Source organism: Phacochoerus africanus, chromosome 3 (genome assembly GCF_016906955.1).
Source record: "Phacochoerus africanus isolate WHEZ1 chromosome 3, ROS_Pafr_v1, whole genome shotgun sequence".
In the NCBI taxonomy this organism is placed as follows: domain Eukaryota; kingdom Metazoa; phylum Chordata; class Mammalia; order Artiodactyla; family Suidae; genus Phacochoerus; species Phacochoerus africanus.
Window position 1 is genome coordinate 125,070,552 of NC_062546.1, and position 20,863 is coordinate 125,091,414.

The window sequence follows — 20,863 nt, forward strand, 5'->3', positions numbered from 1 at the left end:
TAGTGCATTATTGACATAAGCTTTGTACTGCTTTCCTCTCCAGCCTTAAGTCCTATTCTGGGATTTCTTCTCAGACTTACTTTTGCTTTGTTTAGAAAGCCGTTGTCTGGCTTTAGCTGAGGGCAACTCTTCTATATAAATGGGAAATCAGGAGTAGGGGCCTGGACAAGTTGCTGTATGGAGAGTTCCGCAGTTACCCTCGTTACAACATCACAGCATTTGTCACTGAGCTGTCATGGAGCCTAGAGTCTTTTTAAGGCCCCAACAGCCCTTTGTGAATTTGGGTTTTATTTTTCTCTGCTGTGGTTTATTCATCACTGAGCCCAGCGATTTTTGGAGAATGCCCACATTTGGATTGAAGTTTTGTGAAATTTTCATAAAATTTATGGTCAGTAACAATCTTGGGAAATAAATGCATCCACTGTAAATCTTTGAAAACAATTCAGGAAGGGGCTTGCATACATAATTTCACTTAGTGAAATCATGACTTATTCTAAGACTCAATTCCTTCTTCACATTAGTGACCTTGAAACAGTTTCCCTTACATCCCTCTTGGTATTCTTCCTACTTCTATCATTTCTTCATTTCATAAGAAATTTTGTTTTTAAGTTTTTAATCATGTATTTGTAGCTTAAGGTAATCCATGACATTTAGGGGTTTAGAGATAAGTGATCAATTAAAATAACTGTAAGACACTTGAGTTAAACCTAGTATTTTTCCTGTAGATTTTTTTTCCTAGAAATAAGTTAATATTCTTTAAAAATAGGAAAAAAAAGTAGAGTTTTCATTTGCTTAATAAATATAAAGGAAAGTGGTTGGTATTAGCTCAGTATTAGAAATTCCATTTTAAGTGTAGTGGAACCTTTAGTATTATCTGTTATCAGAAGTGTTATCTGTCTGTCTTTGTTATTAGAGCATAGTCAAAATAATGCAGTAAAGGCAGTGAGGGCCCCCAAAGGTTTTCTAGTTCTGTGAGATAAAAGGCATTAGATCAAGTCAAGTACGTATAGGTTGGGAGTTGGTAATTAGAACTCACTATTTTTTTTTTCCCTCAGGGCTCATTTGAAGACTGAAACTTAGCAAGGTCTTAAGAAATCTCACTTTTAGAAGTACTTTCATATTGAGCCATTTTCTGCTTTCCCATACTCTGTTCTTGGCAGTGACAGCTTTTGCTGAGTAACTAACTGTACATGGAAATATCTTTCCTTATGGTGAACTTTATCAGGGCAGAGTTGGATCAAAATAAGAGCCTTTTTTTAAAATTTGACTACTCAAAATGTGTGCTAGGCATGATGCTAAGTGCTTCATACATGTCATTCAGTTCCTGAAACAACCCAATAATTGAGTAATCCATCTTAGGCATGAAAATGTTAAGGCTTAGCAAGAGTTAAGTAAACTATATGATGCCATAACTGGTAAATGATATCAGAAGTTTAAACAGATAAAGTTTACTCCATTTCTTTTTCCTTTACTATTAACCATTGCATAGCACATGAGCACTGAGTATAAAACCTATATGAACTAAATTATATTTAACATACCCTTTCCTCGATTACAAATAAAACTGTTCTGACACTGTACCTGTGTGCCTTTTGGAAAAAGCTCATTTTATCTCTTGGCTGTTTCTGCCAGAGATAGAAAGCTATAGCAGATTATATATAGAGATGAGAATTGTGATTCACTCTTTTTTTTTTTTTTTAAAATGGCCTTAAACACAGCATATGGAAGGATTGAACCTGTGCCTCCACAGCAGCCAGAGCTGCCGCAGTCAGATTCTTAACCCAGTGTGCCACAGTGGGAATTCCATATTCACTCTTGACATTGCTCAGAGAGAAGGGCAAAACAAAAAATTGATCTTTTTTTTCCCCCTAAGAACATACTTTTATTTTTAATTTTGTCTATGGCCACACCAATGGCATATGGAAGTTTTTGGGCCAGGGATTGAATCCACGTTATCAGGCCAGGGATTACATCTGTGCCGCAGCAGTGACCTGAATCACAGCAGTGATGACGCCAGATTCTTAACCCACTGCTCCACAGCGAGAACTCCCAGTTTTGGTTTTTAATACAATGTGTGTGTAGATGTATGTTTTGCTCTCTTGGCTTTGTATCACACATTCATTCCTTCAACAAAGTAAAAGAAGATGGCAGATTTTAAACACCTCCATGAGGAAATAATAGTGTTCTTTCTAACATGTTAAGTTTAATTTAAGCTGGTTTGGATTTTCACATTTGCTAATAAGCATTACTTGGTTTCCATATTTCTAGAATACAGTTTTTTTTCTTTCTGAGATCTATGGAGAAAATTTTGAAAAATTTTTGTATGTCTTTATTTCATTTATAATGGCCTTGGCTAAATGCAGAATTCTAGATTCAGAGTTTCCGCCCACACTATCAAGATCTTGTTCCACTGTTTTCTTGCAGCTAGTGTTTTGATAAAAGTCTTAGGGTAACTGTGGAATGTCCCTCAATTGGGATTTATCTGATATTTTTATAACATGATTGGTTTTGGTTTTATGGGATTTGCGGAGGACAATCAGAGCTAACGTGCCATTTTTATCACATCTGAGTATACATCAGAGGTGTATACTGTCAACGTGATTTGATGTTGACATTGATCACTAGGTAGAAGCAGTATTTGTCAGAGTTCTCCACTGTAAGGCTGCTCCTTTTTCCCCTCTCTACACTGTTGAAGATTTGAAAGGAAGTCATGAAGCCCACACTTAAGGGGTTGGGAACTATACTCACATAATTCCATGGAAATTATACCCAAAAACCTGTTATTTTGGAATTTTTCATGTACGAGACACTCAACTCTTCTCCTCTTATTTATTTATGCACTACTGGATATTTATTTTATTGGCATATGTTTTCACTGTGATGGAAACTAGGTAATATAACCAGCTCCCAGTTGAGGTTTTCTCCGTTACCTTATTTCTGCTTTGAAACAAAAATGAAGATAATTATCAAGATCCAGTTGAAGTGTAATGTCATATCGGAATATTCATCTGTAGGAAAAATTCTTAGTCATAGCTAAAAATTACACAGTCTGCTAGGTGATAGATATTCACCCTCAGCAGTATTTAGGAGTTCATGTAACCTTTTTGTTCTGATATAGGTAAATTTCTGTAACTTTGCCATTGTACCTTCCTTTCTTCTAAGAGGTGAGTAGAAGTAGATGGACAGGATTATATAGGGAACCACATTTACCAAAGTGTACAAATATACCCAAGAAGATTCTGACAAACTCAGAGATTCAAAGTACAGTTGATGCTGTGCATGGCTATGAATGACATGGGGTTAATTAATTATTTCTACTTTGATCAGGATTATGGGTTGCATTTATGTATCAGAAAACTTTCAACTTAAAAAATTGCCTCTTTAATATGACCAGCTAAGTGAACCATATTTCTACCTTGTTTTCAGAAGGAAAGCTTATCCTGGAAGTATTCTAAAGTATTTTAAATGGTTTTGCTTTTTCTACTTTAGAAGTTTCAATCATTGCTTGGCTTCTTTTCATTCTTGTTAAGGTATCTGCTCACACTAATAACTTTATTATTAATGCTGCATAGGTACTGCTCTTTCTGGTAGTCATGCTCATTTAAAATTTTTTTTTTCCTTTTTTTGCCGCACCTGTGGCATATGGAAGTTTCTGAGCTGCAGCTGTGACCTACACCACATCTTCGGCAACGCAAATCTTTAGCCCACTGCCCCAGGCCAGGGATTGAACCTATGCCTCAGCAGTGACCTGAGCTACTGCAGCCAGATTTTTAACCCTCTGTGCCATAGCAGGAACTCCCTGCTCATTTTTTAAAGGTTCTTTTTTCTTTCTAATTTTTCAAGTGACAACTATGTGCTTTTTTTCTTGATCTTTTAAAGGAATATTATATCATCTGTATGTTGCTATTGAATTATGAATGTGTGCAGAAATATTTACTAGAGAACCTTTTACACACACATACACCAGCATACCCTTATAAAGGACTTTGCTGCTGCCTTCTGCATTGTGTGGGACACCAAGTATCTTTAATCTCAGACAAATGGCTGAAGTTCCTTGTAATATTGATTTTTAATATCCATCATTTGGGGGGGGGGGAGTACAGTAGCGATGAGACTGAAAGAATTTGGTTGTTGGGTTTTTTCCCTTTAATGTTCTTTGATAGATATTCTCCAAAATAGCCTTCTATTTTTTTGAACACTTTAAATTTTTTGAAAAGCTAACCAAGAGGAATTTCCTGGTTGGCACAAAACATTCTGTAGAATTGCTTCTTTCTGGAGTTCCCGTCATGGCGCAGTGGTTAACGAATCCGACTAGGAACCATGAGGTTGCGGGTTTGATCCCTGCCCTTGCTCAGTGGGTTAACGAATCCGGTGTTGCTGTGAGCTGTGGTGTAGGTTGCAGACGCGGCTCGGATCCCGCGTTGCTGTGGCTCTGGCGTAGGCCAGTGGCTACAGCTCCGATTCGACCCCTAGCCTGGGAACCTCCATATGCTGTGGGAGCGGCCCAAGAAATAGCAAAAAAAAAAAAGGCTTCTTTCTGGTTGTAGCAGAAGAAAATTGATACATATTCTATACACTGTCAGGCAGTGCTTCAGGGGAGAAAAATGTAGGTTTCCCTATTGTATCAGTAGTCATCTGATTTTTTTTTCATATCCCCAAGATTTTTTTAAAATACATTTTTAAACCTGACTCAAATGGAAATTGTGCTTTTCTCTGTTTATACCCTTCCCTCACATTAGTGTATGTGTTTAACAGCAGTGTGACACGAAAGTTTCAGCAAAGCTTATGTCTGTATATGTTTTTATTGGACTCAGAAATTACATATTTAGTCATATATTCATAAACTTTGTAATCACTTTATGCCAGAAGTAGTTACGTGGCATTAATGCTTAATTTTCAATTTTACTTGACAAGTTCTTTTAGGTCAGCCTTTGTCAGTATCATGTGAATACATGACACATAAATAGAAACCATTAGCTGCATATGCAAATTAAATGTGTGCATTAAGAGGAGATTGGCAAATTTCTGATGTATTTTCCTCCTATGCCATTTTTGTTGTTGTTGTTTATATACTGGATGCTCTTCTGACATCATATGTTTCACAGTTCTTTATAACCTGACAAACATTTGGGTGTTACCACTCAGCTCTGTCAAATCCTTATATTTTGCCATACTTACTTCTGAATGTTAAAAAGAAGAACACATTACAGATATGGTTAAAGGTCCCTTTACTTGCTCCTCTCCACTACACTTCTCCTTCTTCAGAAGTGTCTGCTGACCTGAATTTAGATTCATCACTGCCAGACCACATAATAAGCTAGCATTTCAAAATTGTGCTTACTGGTCTTTGGGGACTTGGAAGTACTGTAAGAAAAAGAGACTCAAGATGAAATTCTCACCTATAGATCTGTAATACATATACCTACACTGAAGGTTCTCAGACATGGGAAGAAACTTGTTGGTTTCTAAAATTCAGCATTGCCTAGCTATCTGACCAGAGGAACCCTTCACCCCTTGTTCTGTGCACTATTGTTGCTTGAATATGCTTCATGTAAACACTGCCAAGAGGTGTACTCTTTGCAAAATTGATTTTCTATTTAGTTTTATAGTTTTTAACTAATGTTATTTTCTAGACTTAGATGACAAAGATAGTAATTACTTGCAGTTGGTGTTCAGTGTTGGATCGAGTTTAAAATCATTCTGCAAAATGGGAAGGTACAATGTTAATAAATTGCACATTCATTGACCAATGTACAAGTTATTTATGCTCCTTAATTTAAAAAATTTTTGATTCTACTCATCTACTGAGCTGTCTGGCTGTGGACCATGGCAACACATACCCTTTGCCTTAAACTAATCTGTTACATTTTATGTTTTTGTGGCTAGAAGTAGCCCAAGTTTGTTGTTAATGTTTGACACAGTTTTGAATAACAGTTCTTCAACTGTTAATGTTGTACAAGATGGTACTTGAATTTTGTTTGCTTTTTTCCCTTCTTGTATTAGAAAATCTTGGTGCTTTTTGTAAGTTATGTAAAAAAGAAATTTTTCTTAAGATTTGTTCATATAATGGTCTGATCCAGTAAAAATAAAATGGGAAAATGGACACTATTTCTGACCTTGAAATAAAACTCTGTATATTGATTTTCAGACTGTTCACCGAACCTTGGGATCATATGCATTGTCTTAAGGCAGGGCTTTTTACTTGTGTAGGATAATAGGTCCCTTAGGATCTGATCTGGTGAGGCTATGGAGAGATGAGGTTCTTAAAAAATGCACAGGCACGCAAAGTTTACATACAGTTTGACAGGAGCCAGGCGTCCTCCTCCTATAAGGGAAGAGTCTAGAAACAGCCCTGTTTCCTTACTGGCTTCAGCCCTCACTGCACTACATTTTATAATTCTGAGATAGGAAATTATTAGTAAAGGAATGCTCCATTTTCAACAAAAGTCAGTCTAGACCTGTTCATCAAATAACTGAAGACTAAACCATCTATCCTGTTATTCTTGGAATTTTAGGGTTTATTAAGGGGTCTACATCATATTTCTAGATCTCCTCTAAAAACACCGACCACCACCACATTAAGCATTTTGTCATTGATTAGGAAAAATCTATTTTGCATTCCTCACTTTGCTGTTTCAAGCATAGTTGTTTTTTCTCCTTTTGTGTGTGTGTGTGTGTGTGTGTGTGTGCGCGCGCGTGCAGAAAGGTCCCTAAAAAACTTGCATTAGCTGTTTGCTAGCTTAATTTCAGTCTATATTTGTAAAACTTTTTTTTTTCCCTAAGTACTAACTTAAAAGTTATACCTGGATGGTGTGATTCTGCAAATACTCTCCCCGTGTTCACTTCTGTTTCTTTTGGCAATCACATGTTTTAGAGACAGAGCACTCAGGAGGAGCCCAGGAAATGTTTATTGAGCACAATTACTTTTTGTTTGTTTATTTTGTTTCATTTTTTGCCTGTTTACAGCCACATCCATGACATATGGAGGTTCCCAGGCTAGGGGTCAAATCAGCTAGGGCCCTACGCCACAGCCATGGCAACATGGGATTCAAGCCACGTCTGTGACCTACACCACAGCTCAGGGTGACGCTGGATCCTTAACCCGATGAGTGAGGCCAGGGATCGAACCTGTGTCTTCATACACACTAGTGAGGTTCATTTCTGAGACCCGTGAGGGGAACTCCAGCACACTTACTTTGGATTAGTGAAAGATGAATGAATGTGTGAAAGAATGCTCAAGTGGAATAAGCACAGTTATTGTTTACCTCCCCATTCAACATAAATTCTAGTGCACAATTAATGGTTGCTTTCTGCAAATAATTATTATGAAGTAATAAGCTAAACAATTCTGATATGTCAAACACGGCCACAAAGCAGTGCCACCTATATCCCAGAAATGCCAGAACCCTGAGGGAATGTTTTGGTAGCTAAGAAATGATGCAAAACTCATTGCCCTCGAGGCTTAAACTCTGAAATTAACCTAGGATGGTTAGATTAATTTGGAATTTCTTTGGGTGGAGTTAGGTCATTCCTCTAGTCTTAATAAGACCCTCATCTTCAGAATTAATCTGATTACTAATCAGATAGTTAAAATAACTCTTATTTATGTGTTAATTGTTAGATATTACACCTAATTTCTTTCCTTGTATAGTTCTGAGAGGTGGATAGAAGGTGTATAGAAGTTGGCTTTCTGCACCCTCCTCAGTTCCATTTCAGAAAGCAAAAGTTGATTGATAAGTGAAACAAAAGGAACTTTTGCGCCACTTCACTTGGATGTTGTATTTAGTGAGATGAGGGAAGCCAGGAATGGGTAGAAGGAAATGCTGGCCACCTCCGGCCACTGGCCTCACTCCGATAGGCCTCAGTTTTCTCTTGTAAAAATTACAAGGCTGTGTAACTCTGCAGGTCTTTCCAAGCTCTAGTGTCAATTGAAGATAAGTTTTGTGTTGCTATTCATTGTGTAACTGAGATAGTGAATAAAAATAGTATGATCATGGGAATTTAAGGAGAAACTTTCTCTAAAATGGCTAACTGCAGTCTAAACTAGGGTTTCCAGTAGGACTTCTTGTGATGAAAGAAATATTTTCCATTTATTAAATGCCGTCCATTATGCTAAGCCATTATGCGTATATGGCTGTTGAACACTTGAAATGTCATAGTGTGACCAAGGGAACTAATTTAAAATTAAAATTAATTTAAATAGACACATGGGGCTAATAGCTACTACATTGAACAGTGCAGGATAAATTTATAAGCATTTGGTATTTATAAGCATTTAAAGGGAATTTCACACATAGATTTATCACGGCAGTCTTATTCACATATAATGATGTACAACTGGGATTTTTTAAAAATTGTATTTTTTTTTTTTTTAGGGCTGCACCTGCGGCATATGGAAGTTCTGAGGCTAGGGGTTGAATCAGAGCTGCATCTGCTGGCCTATGCCACAGCCACAGCAATGCCAGATCTGAATCACATCTCAACCTACACTGCAGCTCAGGGCGATGCTGGATCCTTAACTCCATGAGCGAGACCAGGGATCGAACCTGCCTCCTCATGGATACTAGTCAGGTTCATTACTGCTGAGCCACAACCGGAACTCTTGGGATATTTTAGAAATAATCAGTTTTACTGTCAAGTCTCAATGTTGAAATCTTTCTTTAAGCATATCCCCCATTTCTAGTTGCAGTCAAGTCTGGCTGAGGTACTTGTGACCTTTCCCAGGGATCCTGGGGTTCTTACCTGGTAACCATGTGCCTACATCACTAGCTTCTTAAAGCTCTGCTGTCCTACTGAGGATCATATGGGTTTACTACAGTCCACCTATAGACTCCTGTCAGTTCCCTGCAGGGCTCCGCATTGTTCTTGTGTTAGGCCTTAGAGTGTCTGGAACAGTTTGGTGGTGTTAAGAGTTTTTGTATTTTTTTTATGAGCTCGATTCCGAAAAACTTAAATGCCACTTTAAAAAATAGGTGGTCTCTCGTTGGCAAGAAGTTTTCAGTCCTAAAATCTTGAGCCGTTAGCAAGATTTTTTTTTTACTGCTAAAATATCTAGGTCACGAGGCTGTGAAATCAGCTGTCATTTGAATGATTTTCCATTAAGTCTGTTATTAATTGCTTCACTGTTGCAAATACTACTACATTCTTTAAATTTCCATATTTGGGGATAACAAAGAACTTTGATTTTATCTTGAAATTCTGAACCTTTGAAATGATAAAAATTGGTGTAAAGGCATTCTTGAAGGTTAGTGGTTGAAATTGATAACCCATAATATTCTTGAAACTTAACTCAGCAATACCAAGTGCAAGAGCTTTTGATGAAAAAAGCATGCATCCCTACTGAGGCTCTGAGGCACATCTTCCTGGGACCATAGGCTCTGGTTAGTTACGTATTGGCAAACAAATGCACTAATTCATATCAGTCATTCCTTTGAGTTTTGAATAGAAGGAAATCAGAGGCAGTTGCCACTGAATAAAGTAATAAAAGCACATTCTAAAAACTTCAGGAGAGTTTCCACTATGACTCAGTGGGTTAAGGATCCAGCATTGCCACAGCTGTGGCATAGGTTGCAGCTGTGGCTCAGATTTGATCCTTGGCCTGAGAACTCACATATGCTGCTGGTGTGGCCAAAAAACCCCCCCCCAAAACAAAAAACTTCAAGCAGTACAGAAGAGTAAATGCCTTCTTATTTCCATGCCATTTCTAGTACCGGCTTAAATTTTCTTTTTTACAGATGGGGCTAAATTATGCCTTTTCTGCTTAAATTTATTTTTGTTTTTCATTTATTTATTTTTTTATGACTGCACCGGTGGCATATGGAAATTCCCAGGCCAGGGATTGAATCTGAGCTGTAGCTGCAACCTACACATTGGCTATGGCAAAGCTGGATCCTTTAACCCACTGCACTGGCTGGAGATCGAACCTGCACCTCTGCAGTGAACAAGCCACTGCAGTCCGATTCTTAACCCACATTGCTACATTGTGAACTCCTCTGCTTATATGTATATATATTTTTTGTCTTTTTGTCTTTTCTAGGGCCACACCCGTGGCATATGGAGGTTCCCAGGCTAGGGGTCTAATCGGAGCTGTAGCCACCAGCCTATGCCAGAGTCACAGCAATGAGGGATCCGAGCCGCGTCTGCAACCTACACCACAGCTCACAGCAACACCGGATTCTTAATCCACTGAGCGAGGCCAGGGATGGAACCCGCAACCTCATGGTTCCTAGTTGGATTCGTTAACCACTGAGCCACTATGGGAACTCCGTCTTTATTTATTTCATTTTTTAATTTTTTTTTGTATTTTTGCCATTTCTTGGGCCGCTCCCGCGGCATATGGAGGTTCCGAGGCTAGGGGTCAAATTGGAGCTGTAGCCACGGCCTCCACCAGAGCCACAGCAACGCGGGATCCGAGCCTCATCTGCAACCTACACCACAGCTCACAGAACGCCAGATCCTTAACCCACTGAGCAAGGCCAGGGATCGAACCTGCAACCTCATGGTTCCTAGTCAGATTCGTTAACCACTGATCCACAACGGGAACTCTTGCTTATATTTTTTAAAAGTCAGGCTTTTTGAGGAATAAGTTACATGTGATAATGTTAGGTGTACAGTTCTATGAATTTTGACAGATATATATAGATATAGATATATAGATATACATATATATACACACACCATAATCAAGATCTAGAACATTTCAGTCCCTCCAAAAAGTTCCTTCTCACTGCTTCATTTTTGTAACCACCGCTATAATCGAGACACATAACATTTCTATCACTCCAAAGTTTCCTTTCAGTTTTCACAACTATTTTGTATTCAACTATATAAATTTATCTTAATTTTTCTAAATTTTCCTTCATTGATTAATATTTTGGTTGTTCCCAGTCTTAGAATTCAAACAAGATGCAATGACTGTCTTTGTATATACATTGTGGTGTGCTTTTATAGCTACTAACATAGGGTAAATTCCTAACAGAGGAATTATAGAATTAAAAGACTGGGGAGTTCCCGTTGTGGCGCAGCGGAAACAAATCCGACTAGGAACCATGAGGTTGCAGGTTCGATCCCTGTCCTTGCTCAGCGGGTTGAGGATCTGGCATTGAGGTGAGCTGTGGTGTGGGTCACAGATGTGGCTCGGATCTGGCGTCGCTGTGGCTGTGGTGTAGGCTGGAAGCCACAGCTCCAATTGGACCCCTAGCCTGGGCACCTCCATATGCCGTGGGTGCGGCCCTAAAAGACAAAAAGACAAAAAAAAAAAGACTGTGAGGGGGTTCCACTGTGGCTCATCAGGTTGAGAACCTGACATAGTATCGGTTAAAAAATGGGTTTGATCCCTGGCCTCACCCAGTGGGTTAAGAATCTGTGTTGCCATAAGCTGTGGTGTAGGTTGCAGTTGCAGCCTGAATCTGATGTTGCCTTGGCTGTGGCATAGGCCTCAGTTGCAGCTCCAGTTCGACCCCAAGCCTGGGAACTTCCATGTGCCACAAGTGTGGCAGTAAAAAAAGAAACAAAGACTATGAGCATTTAACATGCCAAATGTCCTCCCCGAAAAATAGTATTAACTGCCTTTCCAACCAGTTATGCACTGTAACTCTTATTAATACTGTCACCCAATTTAATTTTTGCTAATTTGATGGATAAGATATTACCTAACATAGTAACTTCCATTTTTTTCTCATTTAAAAAAAAAATAAAATTCACACACACAAATCTAACCCATGTAATTTATGGTTCAAACCATAATATCACATTATAGGAAATGTGAATAGAAGAACTTTACCTTTGTTCTCACTATCCCAATATAATTTTCATTTCCTATTTATTTGTATCTACATTTTTGTAATTATACATTTTTATAGTCATCCTTATATGCACAGTTTGTGCATGTATTGTTTGCTTTTTAAAAGTTAAGTTTTTTTCCCAAAAAAAGGTTTTTTAATAAGCATTTTTCTTTATTCCCAGAATTTTCATTTTAATAGTTATATATTCAGTTTTGGGGCTATGGCACAGTTCTAAAAATTTTTATACTTTTTTCTCTTATGAACAAGGCTTCAAATACCATCTTTTAAAATAAAAGTATTTTAAAAGTCCTTTAAAATTATTTTCTTAGAATAATTTTTTTTTTTTTTTGTCTTTTGAGGGCCACACGTGCGGCATATGGAGGTTCCCAGGCTAGGGGACTGATTGGAGCTGTAGCCGCCAGCCTACACCACAGCCACAGCAATGCTGGATCTGAGCCACATCTGTAACCTATACCGCAGTTCATGGCGACACTGGATCCTTAACACAATCTCATGGCTCCTAGTCGGATTCGTTTCCACTGCGCCACGACAGGAACTTCTTAGAATAAATTTCTACTAGGCTGATTCTTCTGATCCACATATATCACATTGATATGAGAAGGTCAGATTTTATAATTTGAAATAGTTTTGTCACTTCATTGGGAATTCAGTAAATTTTTTCCCTGGAAAAGGAAGCAGTTGCCTCTCAGTTTGCTTCTATGCTAGCTTAATCTGTTTATTTTCCTCTTTTTCATGAAAACTTACGAAAATGATATATGTTACTTGTAGAGATTTCATATCCACTTTCTAGTTAACCCACTGTTACTTAGTAAATTAAGTTCTATCATTGAATTTTTTTCTCATTAGAGCACTCATGTATTTCAATATTAAAAAATTAGTGAACACTCTTCACCCTGTTCCCATGGTACCCAGTTCCCCTCCTTGAAGGCAGTTAATATCAGATTCTTGTGTATTCTTTCAGACACATTTTATGCATTTTTGAGCCAATGTATGTGTTTCTCCTTTAAAGCCACAAATATTAGCAAGCTGCACATATTTTTTGTATATATTCTGTTAGATTATTTTACTTGTTTGTATTTAATTTTTAAAAAGTAGATAATACATGTACATAGCACAAAAGTAAAATAATGTTGGAGTTCCCTGGTGATCCAGCCTTGTCACTGCTGTGGTGCAGATTCCACCCCTGGGTTGGGAGCTTTTTTTATGCTGTGGGTATAGCCCCCCCCCCCAAAAAAGTAAAATAGTGTAAAGGATTGAGTGGTTCCCCTTCTATTTCAGTACCTGTCTGCATGTATCAGTCCGTTGGTGAGTCTTTATTCATAGAGAAACAGATAGGAAGATACATATTTTTGTTTTCCTTCTCTAACTCTTAAACTAACCTTTCACATGTAGGCAGTATACAGTAGTTATTAAGAGCAGTGGCTTGGGGTTCCAGCTCCCTACATTTAGATTTCTTCTCTGCCACATATCAACTGTATAATCATGGGCAAGTTATTTGTAATCATATAATCTGCTTTGCTTAGAATAGTACCATATAGAAGAAGTATATGTGTTTGCTAATAGTAGTATTTTTATTATTAGAGACAGTGACCAATACAGTTCCGGTCAGTTTGATTTACGTTAGTAATGTATATGGATATTCATTTAATAGAAAAGGATGGATAGGATTTCTCATTTGTTTAAATTCTACTTAAATATTTATTTATTTATTTATTTTTGTCTTTTTAGGGCTGCAACCCGCGGCATATGAAGGTTCCCAGGCTAGGGGTCAGATTGGAGCTGTAGCCTCTGGCCTACGCCAGACCCACAGCAACACCAGATCCGAGCCCCGTCTGCTACCTACCCCACAGCTTGCGGCAATGCCGGATTCTTAACCCACTGAGCAAGGCCAGGGATCAAACCCGCAACTTCATGGTTCCTAGTCAGATTCATTTCCGCTGTGCCACGACGGGAACTCCTACTTAAATATTTTAGAAAACAAAATTAAAGCAGCTAAATTATGTTTTGTTGTTCCTTTCTTATGGGTTGATAGTTTTTTTGATTTGTTTTTTTATATACTTCTTTAAACAGATATACTTTTTTTTTTTTTGTCTTTTGAGGGCCACACCCTCGGCGTATGGAGGTTCCCAGGCTAGGGGTTCAATTGGAGCTGTTGCTGCTGGCGTACACCACAACCACAGCAATGCCAGATCCGAGCCTCATCTGTGACCTACACCATAGCTCATGGTAACACCAGATCCTTAACCCACTGAGCGAGGCCAGGGATCGAACCTTCAACCCCATGGTTCCTAGTCGGATTCCTTTCTACTGCGCCATGATGGGAACTCCTAGATATACTTTCTTTATGTCATAAAAATGCTCCAGGGACAGTGAGGGTAGGGGTGACAGCTAAGAATTTATTGTGTAGTGCATCGCATTTTAAAAGTGCTTTCTATTCAAATTTGGTTTAAAATATATTTGTATATATACATATATACATATGTATGTATATGTATAATATATATGTATAATGTATAATGTGTGTATAATATATATGTATAATGTATAATATATATGTTTGTATATATATACATATACACACACATAGTATTTAATTTTAGTTGATACTGACCCATAAGGTTGTTAAATTCCCTGGCTATATCTTTTTAGGATCAAATTGTTAATAACATTAAAAGTTCTTAAGGCAAGCAAGGGGCTAGGGGACTGAATTATATTTCTATTCAGTTTTTCCATCCTCACTTTTTTTTAATAAAATATTAAGGTAACAGCCAAATCTCTTTCCCCTTTCCCACATTCAGATCCTAGTTACAAAATAATATGTATTTATTGTAGGAATTATAAAAATAGAAGACACAGAGAAATGAGGTTATCTTAAAACTATCACCCAGCTTAATATCATTTCTGTTAACTTAGTATCTAGGCTTCTTTTTTTTTTTTTTGTCTCTATAGTGCACACATAGCCATTCATGTTATTAATTTGCCTTTTACAGTAAGGCATCAGGAATGCCATACACACTGGTTTTGTGTTTTTAAATAAACTTAGTATCATGAAAATTATTATCTGTATAATTACCATTTGTAGTAGGTACATCATATTCCATTGAGCACATATGCCATACTGAAATTATTTTGTAATATATTTATTTCCTATTCAAGGGGGTTTAAAAATAAACTGTATTGGTAAACATCCTTGTAAGCTAATCTTTCCAGACACCCGTTATATCCTTATGATCAATTCTGAGACATAGAGTTGTGGGATTATTGTACTTTGCATGCTTTGAATACACATTGCCAAACTGTCCTCCAGATAGCTGGTATCTACCTAGTGCTTACCAGCATGGGGAATGCTTTGTAGATAAATCCTTGTCTGTTTGAGATGTGAATTCCCCTTCTCTGCTGGGGCACAGTCACTCTCCAGTGCATCCAGAACCGTCTCTTTCTTCACTACTTGCTTGTTTTTCTGTTCTTCTTTATCCTTCCTCCTTCCCAACTCACACTTCCTAAAAGCTGGATTTGATCCACGTTAGAAAAGGAGCTGTTTCAAAGGCTGTTTACCTCACTGTTCACCTGCTTCTTAGCACATTTGCTATATAAAATACTCTGAGGCTCTTTTTGTACAGCACCTGGGTTTTCAAAAATCATGCTCATTTTTCCCCCCAGTTTTATAAATTCTGATTTTCACTTCAGTGATTTTTATTAACAGTCTGTTACATTTTGAAGTAACCTTATGCTCTAGCACAGTGGTTAAGAGAATGATCTCTGTATTCTTGGAGACTAGATTCAGATTCCAGCTCCTGTTCACAATTTTGAGGTGATTGAAAGAGATGATGCTTATAAGTGCTCAACACACTGCCAAACCATATAGTGAGTACTCAATAGACTCACTTTTATTATCATCTCATCTGACATACGTAGTGAAGCAGGATTATGTTTCTCCTTCTGCATTTCAACAAATGGGATTAGAAAGATGGAATACTTTCCTGTTATCACATTCAGAAATTGGTGTCTAAATCTCAATTTAGGACTTTTGATTTATAGGAATTCCTGCAAAGTGGGAATGCTAAAGTGAATGACAAAGAGTTCCTATCACGGCTCAGTGGTTAATGAACCCAACTCATACCCATAAGGACATGGGTTCAATCCCTGGCTTTGCTCGGTGGGTTAAGGATCCGGCATTGCCATGAGCTGTGGTATAAGTCACAGATGTGGCTTGGACTCCGAGTTGCTGTGGTTGTGGCATGAACCAGCAGCTACAGCTCTGATTGTACCCATAGCCTGGGAATTTCCATATCCTTGGGTTCGGCCCTAAAAAGACAAAAGACAAAAAAATAAAGCGAATGATAGTATTATGTCTAGGAATTAGGACAGTACATAGAAGGTCATGAAGAGTTTGAAAAGCTTTTTCTTTTTTTTCTTTTTTAAGGCCACACCCTCGGCATCTGGAAGTTCCCAGGCTAGGGGTCAGATTGGAGCTACAGCTATACCACGGCCATAGCAACGTGGAACACCTCACGGCAATGCCAGATCCCCAAACCAATGAGCAAGGCCAGGGATCAAACCCTCATCCTCATGGAATCTAGTCGGGTTCATCAACTGCTGAGCCACGACGGGAACTCCCTTTTATTTTTTATTTTTTGTCTTTTTTGGGGGGGGGCGCACCTGTGGCATATGGAGGTTCCCAGACCTAGGGGTGGAATTGGAGCTGTAGCTACCAGCCTACACCACAGCCACAGCTGTGCAGGATCCGAGCTGAGTCTGTGGTCTACACCACAGCTCATAGCAATGCTGGATCCGTAACCTACTGAGCAAAGCCAGGAATCAAACCTGCGTCCTCATGGATGCTAGTCAGATTCATTTCCGCTGAGCCCTGACGGGAACTCCTGAAAAGCTTTATATACTGGGACCTTGAGAGGTGCAGCTTCCAAAAAGTCTTGACTGGCCTAGCAGCAAGTAGGCGAGAAGAGGAATGGTTCCTGTGCATCGTGGTATAGAAAGAGAGGTTGCTGTATCCCAAGTCTTCCAGATGCAAAGACCAGAGAGTTAATGACTGAGCACTAGGATCAAAACATTTAATAGGTTTCTCTACTTTGGTTTAAAGTAGAATGGAGTCCTGCTTTAAATATCTCTTCTGATTATGTTTTTATCTTGTTTCCAACAGGGCATGGTGCTGATGTGAAATGTGTAGACTGGCATCCAACAAAAGGGTTAGTTGTTTCAGGAAGTAAAGATAGTCAACAGCCAATCAAGTTTTGGGACCCCAAGACTGGGCAGAGTCTTGCAACACTGTAAGTGTTACGAGCTTCACCTTGGCCCCTAAACAAGGAGAACAAAGCAGCTTGTATTCTTTAGCTTTTAGCTTTCATTCCTCATATTCCTGGAAAAAGTAGTATAGATAGCAGATGGACTTTTCCTTATAGCCCTTAATAAAATGAAGCTTGATTTTTGTCCTGCCACATATATCTAAATTAAATTTGGGTATCATGGGGACAGAGGGATGGGGAGGAGGAGGTGGTTATTGCTAATCTAGCTTACCATCTCCTCATTGTAATAAATTTTGGCACAGTGTGGAGTTGCTATTTATTAGACACAGCCCAGCTTTCTCCATCTCACTACATCTATTTATAGAGAATTTCCCCTCCATTTTTGAATCAGTTCTCATGTTTTGTCTGAGGTGTTTAGTTAGTTATGATGCAGCCACATTGTAAAATTATCTGTAAATATTCACAGTTCTATCAGTATGTTTTGGTTTTTTTTTTTTTTTTTGTCTTTTTGCCATTTCTTGGGCTGCTCCTGCGGCATATGGAGGTTCCCAGGCTAGGGGTCTAATTGGAGCTGTAGTTGCCAGCCTACGCCAGAGCCACAGCAACTCGGGATCCGAGCCGCGTCTGCAACCTACACCACAGCTCACAGTAACACCAGATCCTTAACCCACTGAGTGAGGCCAGGGATGCAACCCGCAACCTCATGGTTCCTAGTCGGATTTGTCAACCACTGCGCCACGACGGGAACTCCCTATCAGTATGTTTTTAATGTTTCTTTGGACTAAGCAGCTCTATCCCTCTGGTTGGGGCTGAGCTGGTTGGAGCAAGGCTGCCTTGTTGCACAACTCCAGTGGCCACAGTGGAATAGAACACCTTGTGAATGGTGCTTCTTGGAGATGTGTGTTGTTTAGGCCTCATCTGTTGCTCAGTCTTTAGTTTAACCTTCAAACTGTCTCGTGCCCTTTTTTATGCTTTGGCCTAATGAGAACAGTTTCACTGAATTTTTAAAGTGGGTTTTTTGGGTTTTTTTTTTGTCTTTTTGCCTTTTTTAGGGCCACTCCCCTGGCATATGGAGATTCCCAGGCTAGGGGTCCAATTGGAGCTATAGCCACCGGCCTACGCCAAAGCTACAGCAACGCCAGATCTGAGCCGTGTCTGTGACCTACACCGCAGCTCATGGCAACGCCGGATCCTTAACCCACTGGGCAAGGCCAGGGATCGAACCCGCAGCCTCATGGTTCCTAATCGGATTTGTTAACCACTACGCCCCGATGGAAACTCCCAAATTTTTAGTTTAATGAGCTTTATTGAACATTATGTGTTCAAGTGCTTCCCCTTCTTCACAGATAAACTTTTCTATCCAGTTGAAGATATTTTAACTGGTTAATGAAAGCTGTGCTTAGATAATGGACATTATTTCTGTCTTTGACATATTCTCGTGGTCCTGGATTGTTACATGCTTTATTACTTCTAGGCTCAACTTCTTGCCATCTTGACAGCCATCTGCTTTTCAAGAAAAATAGCCATTGTTTTGATTGATACTTGTTTTGAATTCTGACAGATTATTTTCTTGGTATTTTGTTTCTAGCCATGCCCATAAAAACACTGTAATGGAAGTGAAATTAAATCTCAATGGCAACTGGCTACTCACAGCATCACGTGACCATCTCTGTAAACTTTTCGACATACGAAACCTGAAGGAAGAACTTCAAGTCTTCCGAGGTCATAAGAAAGAGGCTACAGGTCGGTGGTTGTGATAATACTTCTCATCCTATTACTGTAGTGCTCTGAGATCCTATAATAAATAGTTTTGTCCTTCTCCTTGTTTTTGTTTACAGCTGTGGCCTGGCATCCTGTTCATGAAGGTCTTTTTGCCAGTGGAGGATCTGATGGCTCTTTGTTATTTTGGCATGTTGGGTATGTGGCACTTATTTTGCACAGAAGTTGTACATTTTATGATGCGAGCTCCTGATAGTGTAAAACATAATAGTGTGTTATGTTTTTCTTAAGTGTTCATATGTACTTATCTGTAAACCCAGTTTGGAATAGAAAACTTACCACTTCTCTTTTTGGTCGTAGAGGTCATGAAGGGGGAGTGAAACCTAATTCTTATTACTTGTGGTGAGGTCATTTCTGAAGCATTTCCCCCCTTGAGGAGGTGCTCTTTGGATCAAGGAATATATTATGATGACTAATCAGTATCTCTGAAACATGTGGAATTGACTAGATTTAAAGTAACAGATTTTTGTCACTTTGTGTTACATTAAAAGAAAATGTCTTTTCTGGCTGGGGGGGGGGGTGGGTAATTTATGTGAAAAAAACTACTTTCTGTGGTGCTGTTACAGGGTAGAGAAAGAAGTGGGAGGGATGGAGATGGCCCATGAAGGAATGATCTGGAGTCTGGCTTGGCATCCTCTTGGACATATTCTCTGCTCAGGCTCAAATGACCACACTAGGTAAGCTGTATGTCAAGAATAAGAAGGAATTACTGTCTTCATAGAGCAGTGGGTGATAAATGTATGTTTATTTTATTGGTAGATAAATGTGTTAATTTATACTCTAACTTATTCTTAGGGACCTGTTGTAATGGTTTATAATACATAATTACAAGGAGATTGGGTGTTGAATATGACTTTGCTATTTGAATTTTGTTTTTCCATCTGATAAAAAAATCTTTTTCTACAGTAAGTATTTTTAAAATAAGGCATTGTAAAATTTTGTTGTTTTGCCAGAGGCCTGTTTCATGCTATTAAGTGCCCAGAGATACATTGAAATCATGCTCTTCTCCTCCCCCTCCAATACTTTTATTTTGATAGCAAATTTTGGACCCGAAACCGACCAGGTGATAAAATGCGAGATCGATACAATTTAAACCTATTACCTGGAATGTCTGAAGATGGAGTAGAATATGGTAAGGTTCTTGCATGTTTATCCTTTGAAATCTGATATTCTTGTTATAAAAGTGTTAGGTATTGGAAAGATTATGGAAAACTATTTTAGTTTTAAAGTTTATTGATTTATAAATCACCAGCAATCATTTTCATTTTTATAAGGTGTTAATTTTATTGGCCCACTTCATTTATAACATCTCTATTGACAATGGCTGTATTCTATTCCTATTTATAGATGACCTTGAACCTAATAGCCTGGCAGTAATTCCAGGGATGGGAATACCAGAACAACTAAAATTAGCTATGGAACAAGAACAGATGGGTAAGAGAAGTTGTTCCTATAAATTTTACTTTTTCTATAATTTTACCTATTTCTTATCATGATATTGAATTATTTTGAAAATGCCAAATGATTTATGTTGAGAAATGTTGATAAAAGTGATGTGAACTGCATAATATTTAGACTCTGTTCTTCCAAAAATAAAATGATGAAGTGGCCCCTTTCTTTTCCTTGCCTAACTACTTCTCTTTATGGTTATAGGGAAAGATGAATCAAATGAAATTGAAATGACAATTCCAGGTTTAGATTGGGGAATGGAGGAGGTGATGCAAAAGGATCAGAAAAAAGTACCTCAGAAGAAAGTTCCTTATGCAAAACCTATTCCTGCTCAGTTCCAGCAGGTGAGTAACTAGAAGTGTCCCCCTGGTCCCCCCCTGGGAGACTCTGCTCAGTGAGTCTAATTGAAGTGCAGAAATAGGTTTCTCTTGAATGATCTCATCTGTTGAAGGTATTATGTATCAGACTTTTTTTTTTCAAGCATTCTTCGCATATTTCAAGCATTATTAGATGTAGTTCCCATTTGCTCCTTTGTAGTTAGTGCTAAAGCTTGTCATGAATCTTCTCTAG

General features: G+C 38.4%; 1 protein-coding gene across 4 annotated transcripts in view; it reads left to right on the forward strand.

Moving 5' to 3' along the window:
• WDR33 (WD repeat domain 33) overlaps positions 1 to 20,863 on the forward strand; it is a 120,077-nt gene that overhangs the window by 80,108 nt on the left and 19,106 nt on the right. For all 4 annotated transcript variants that reach the window (XM_047772610.1, XM_047772609.1, XM_047772611.1 and 1 more), the window contains exons 8-14: positions 16,963 to 17,089; positions 18,654 to 18,808; positions 18,904 to 18,982; positions 19,411 to 19,521; positions 19,882 to 19,976; positions 20,192 to 20,278; positions 20,498 to 20,637. In XM_047772610.1, coding sequence (XP_047628566.1) covers positions 16,963 to 17,089; positions 18,654 to 18,808; positions 18,904 to 18,982; positions 19,411 to 19,521; positions 19,882 to 19,976; positions 20,192 to 20,278; positions 20,498 to 20,637 — 794 coding nt within the window. The remainder of the gene's footprint in view (positions 1 to 16,962; positions 17,090 to 18,653; positions 18,809 to 18,903; positions 18,983 to 19,410; positions 19,522 to 19,881; positions 19,977 to 20,191; positions 20,279 to 20,497; positions 20,638 to 20,863) is intronic.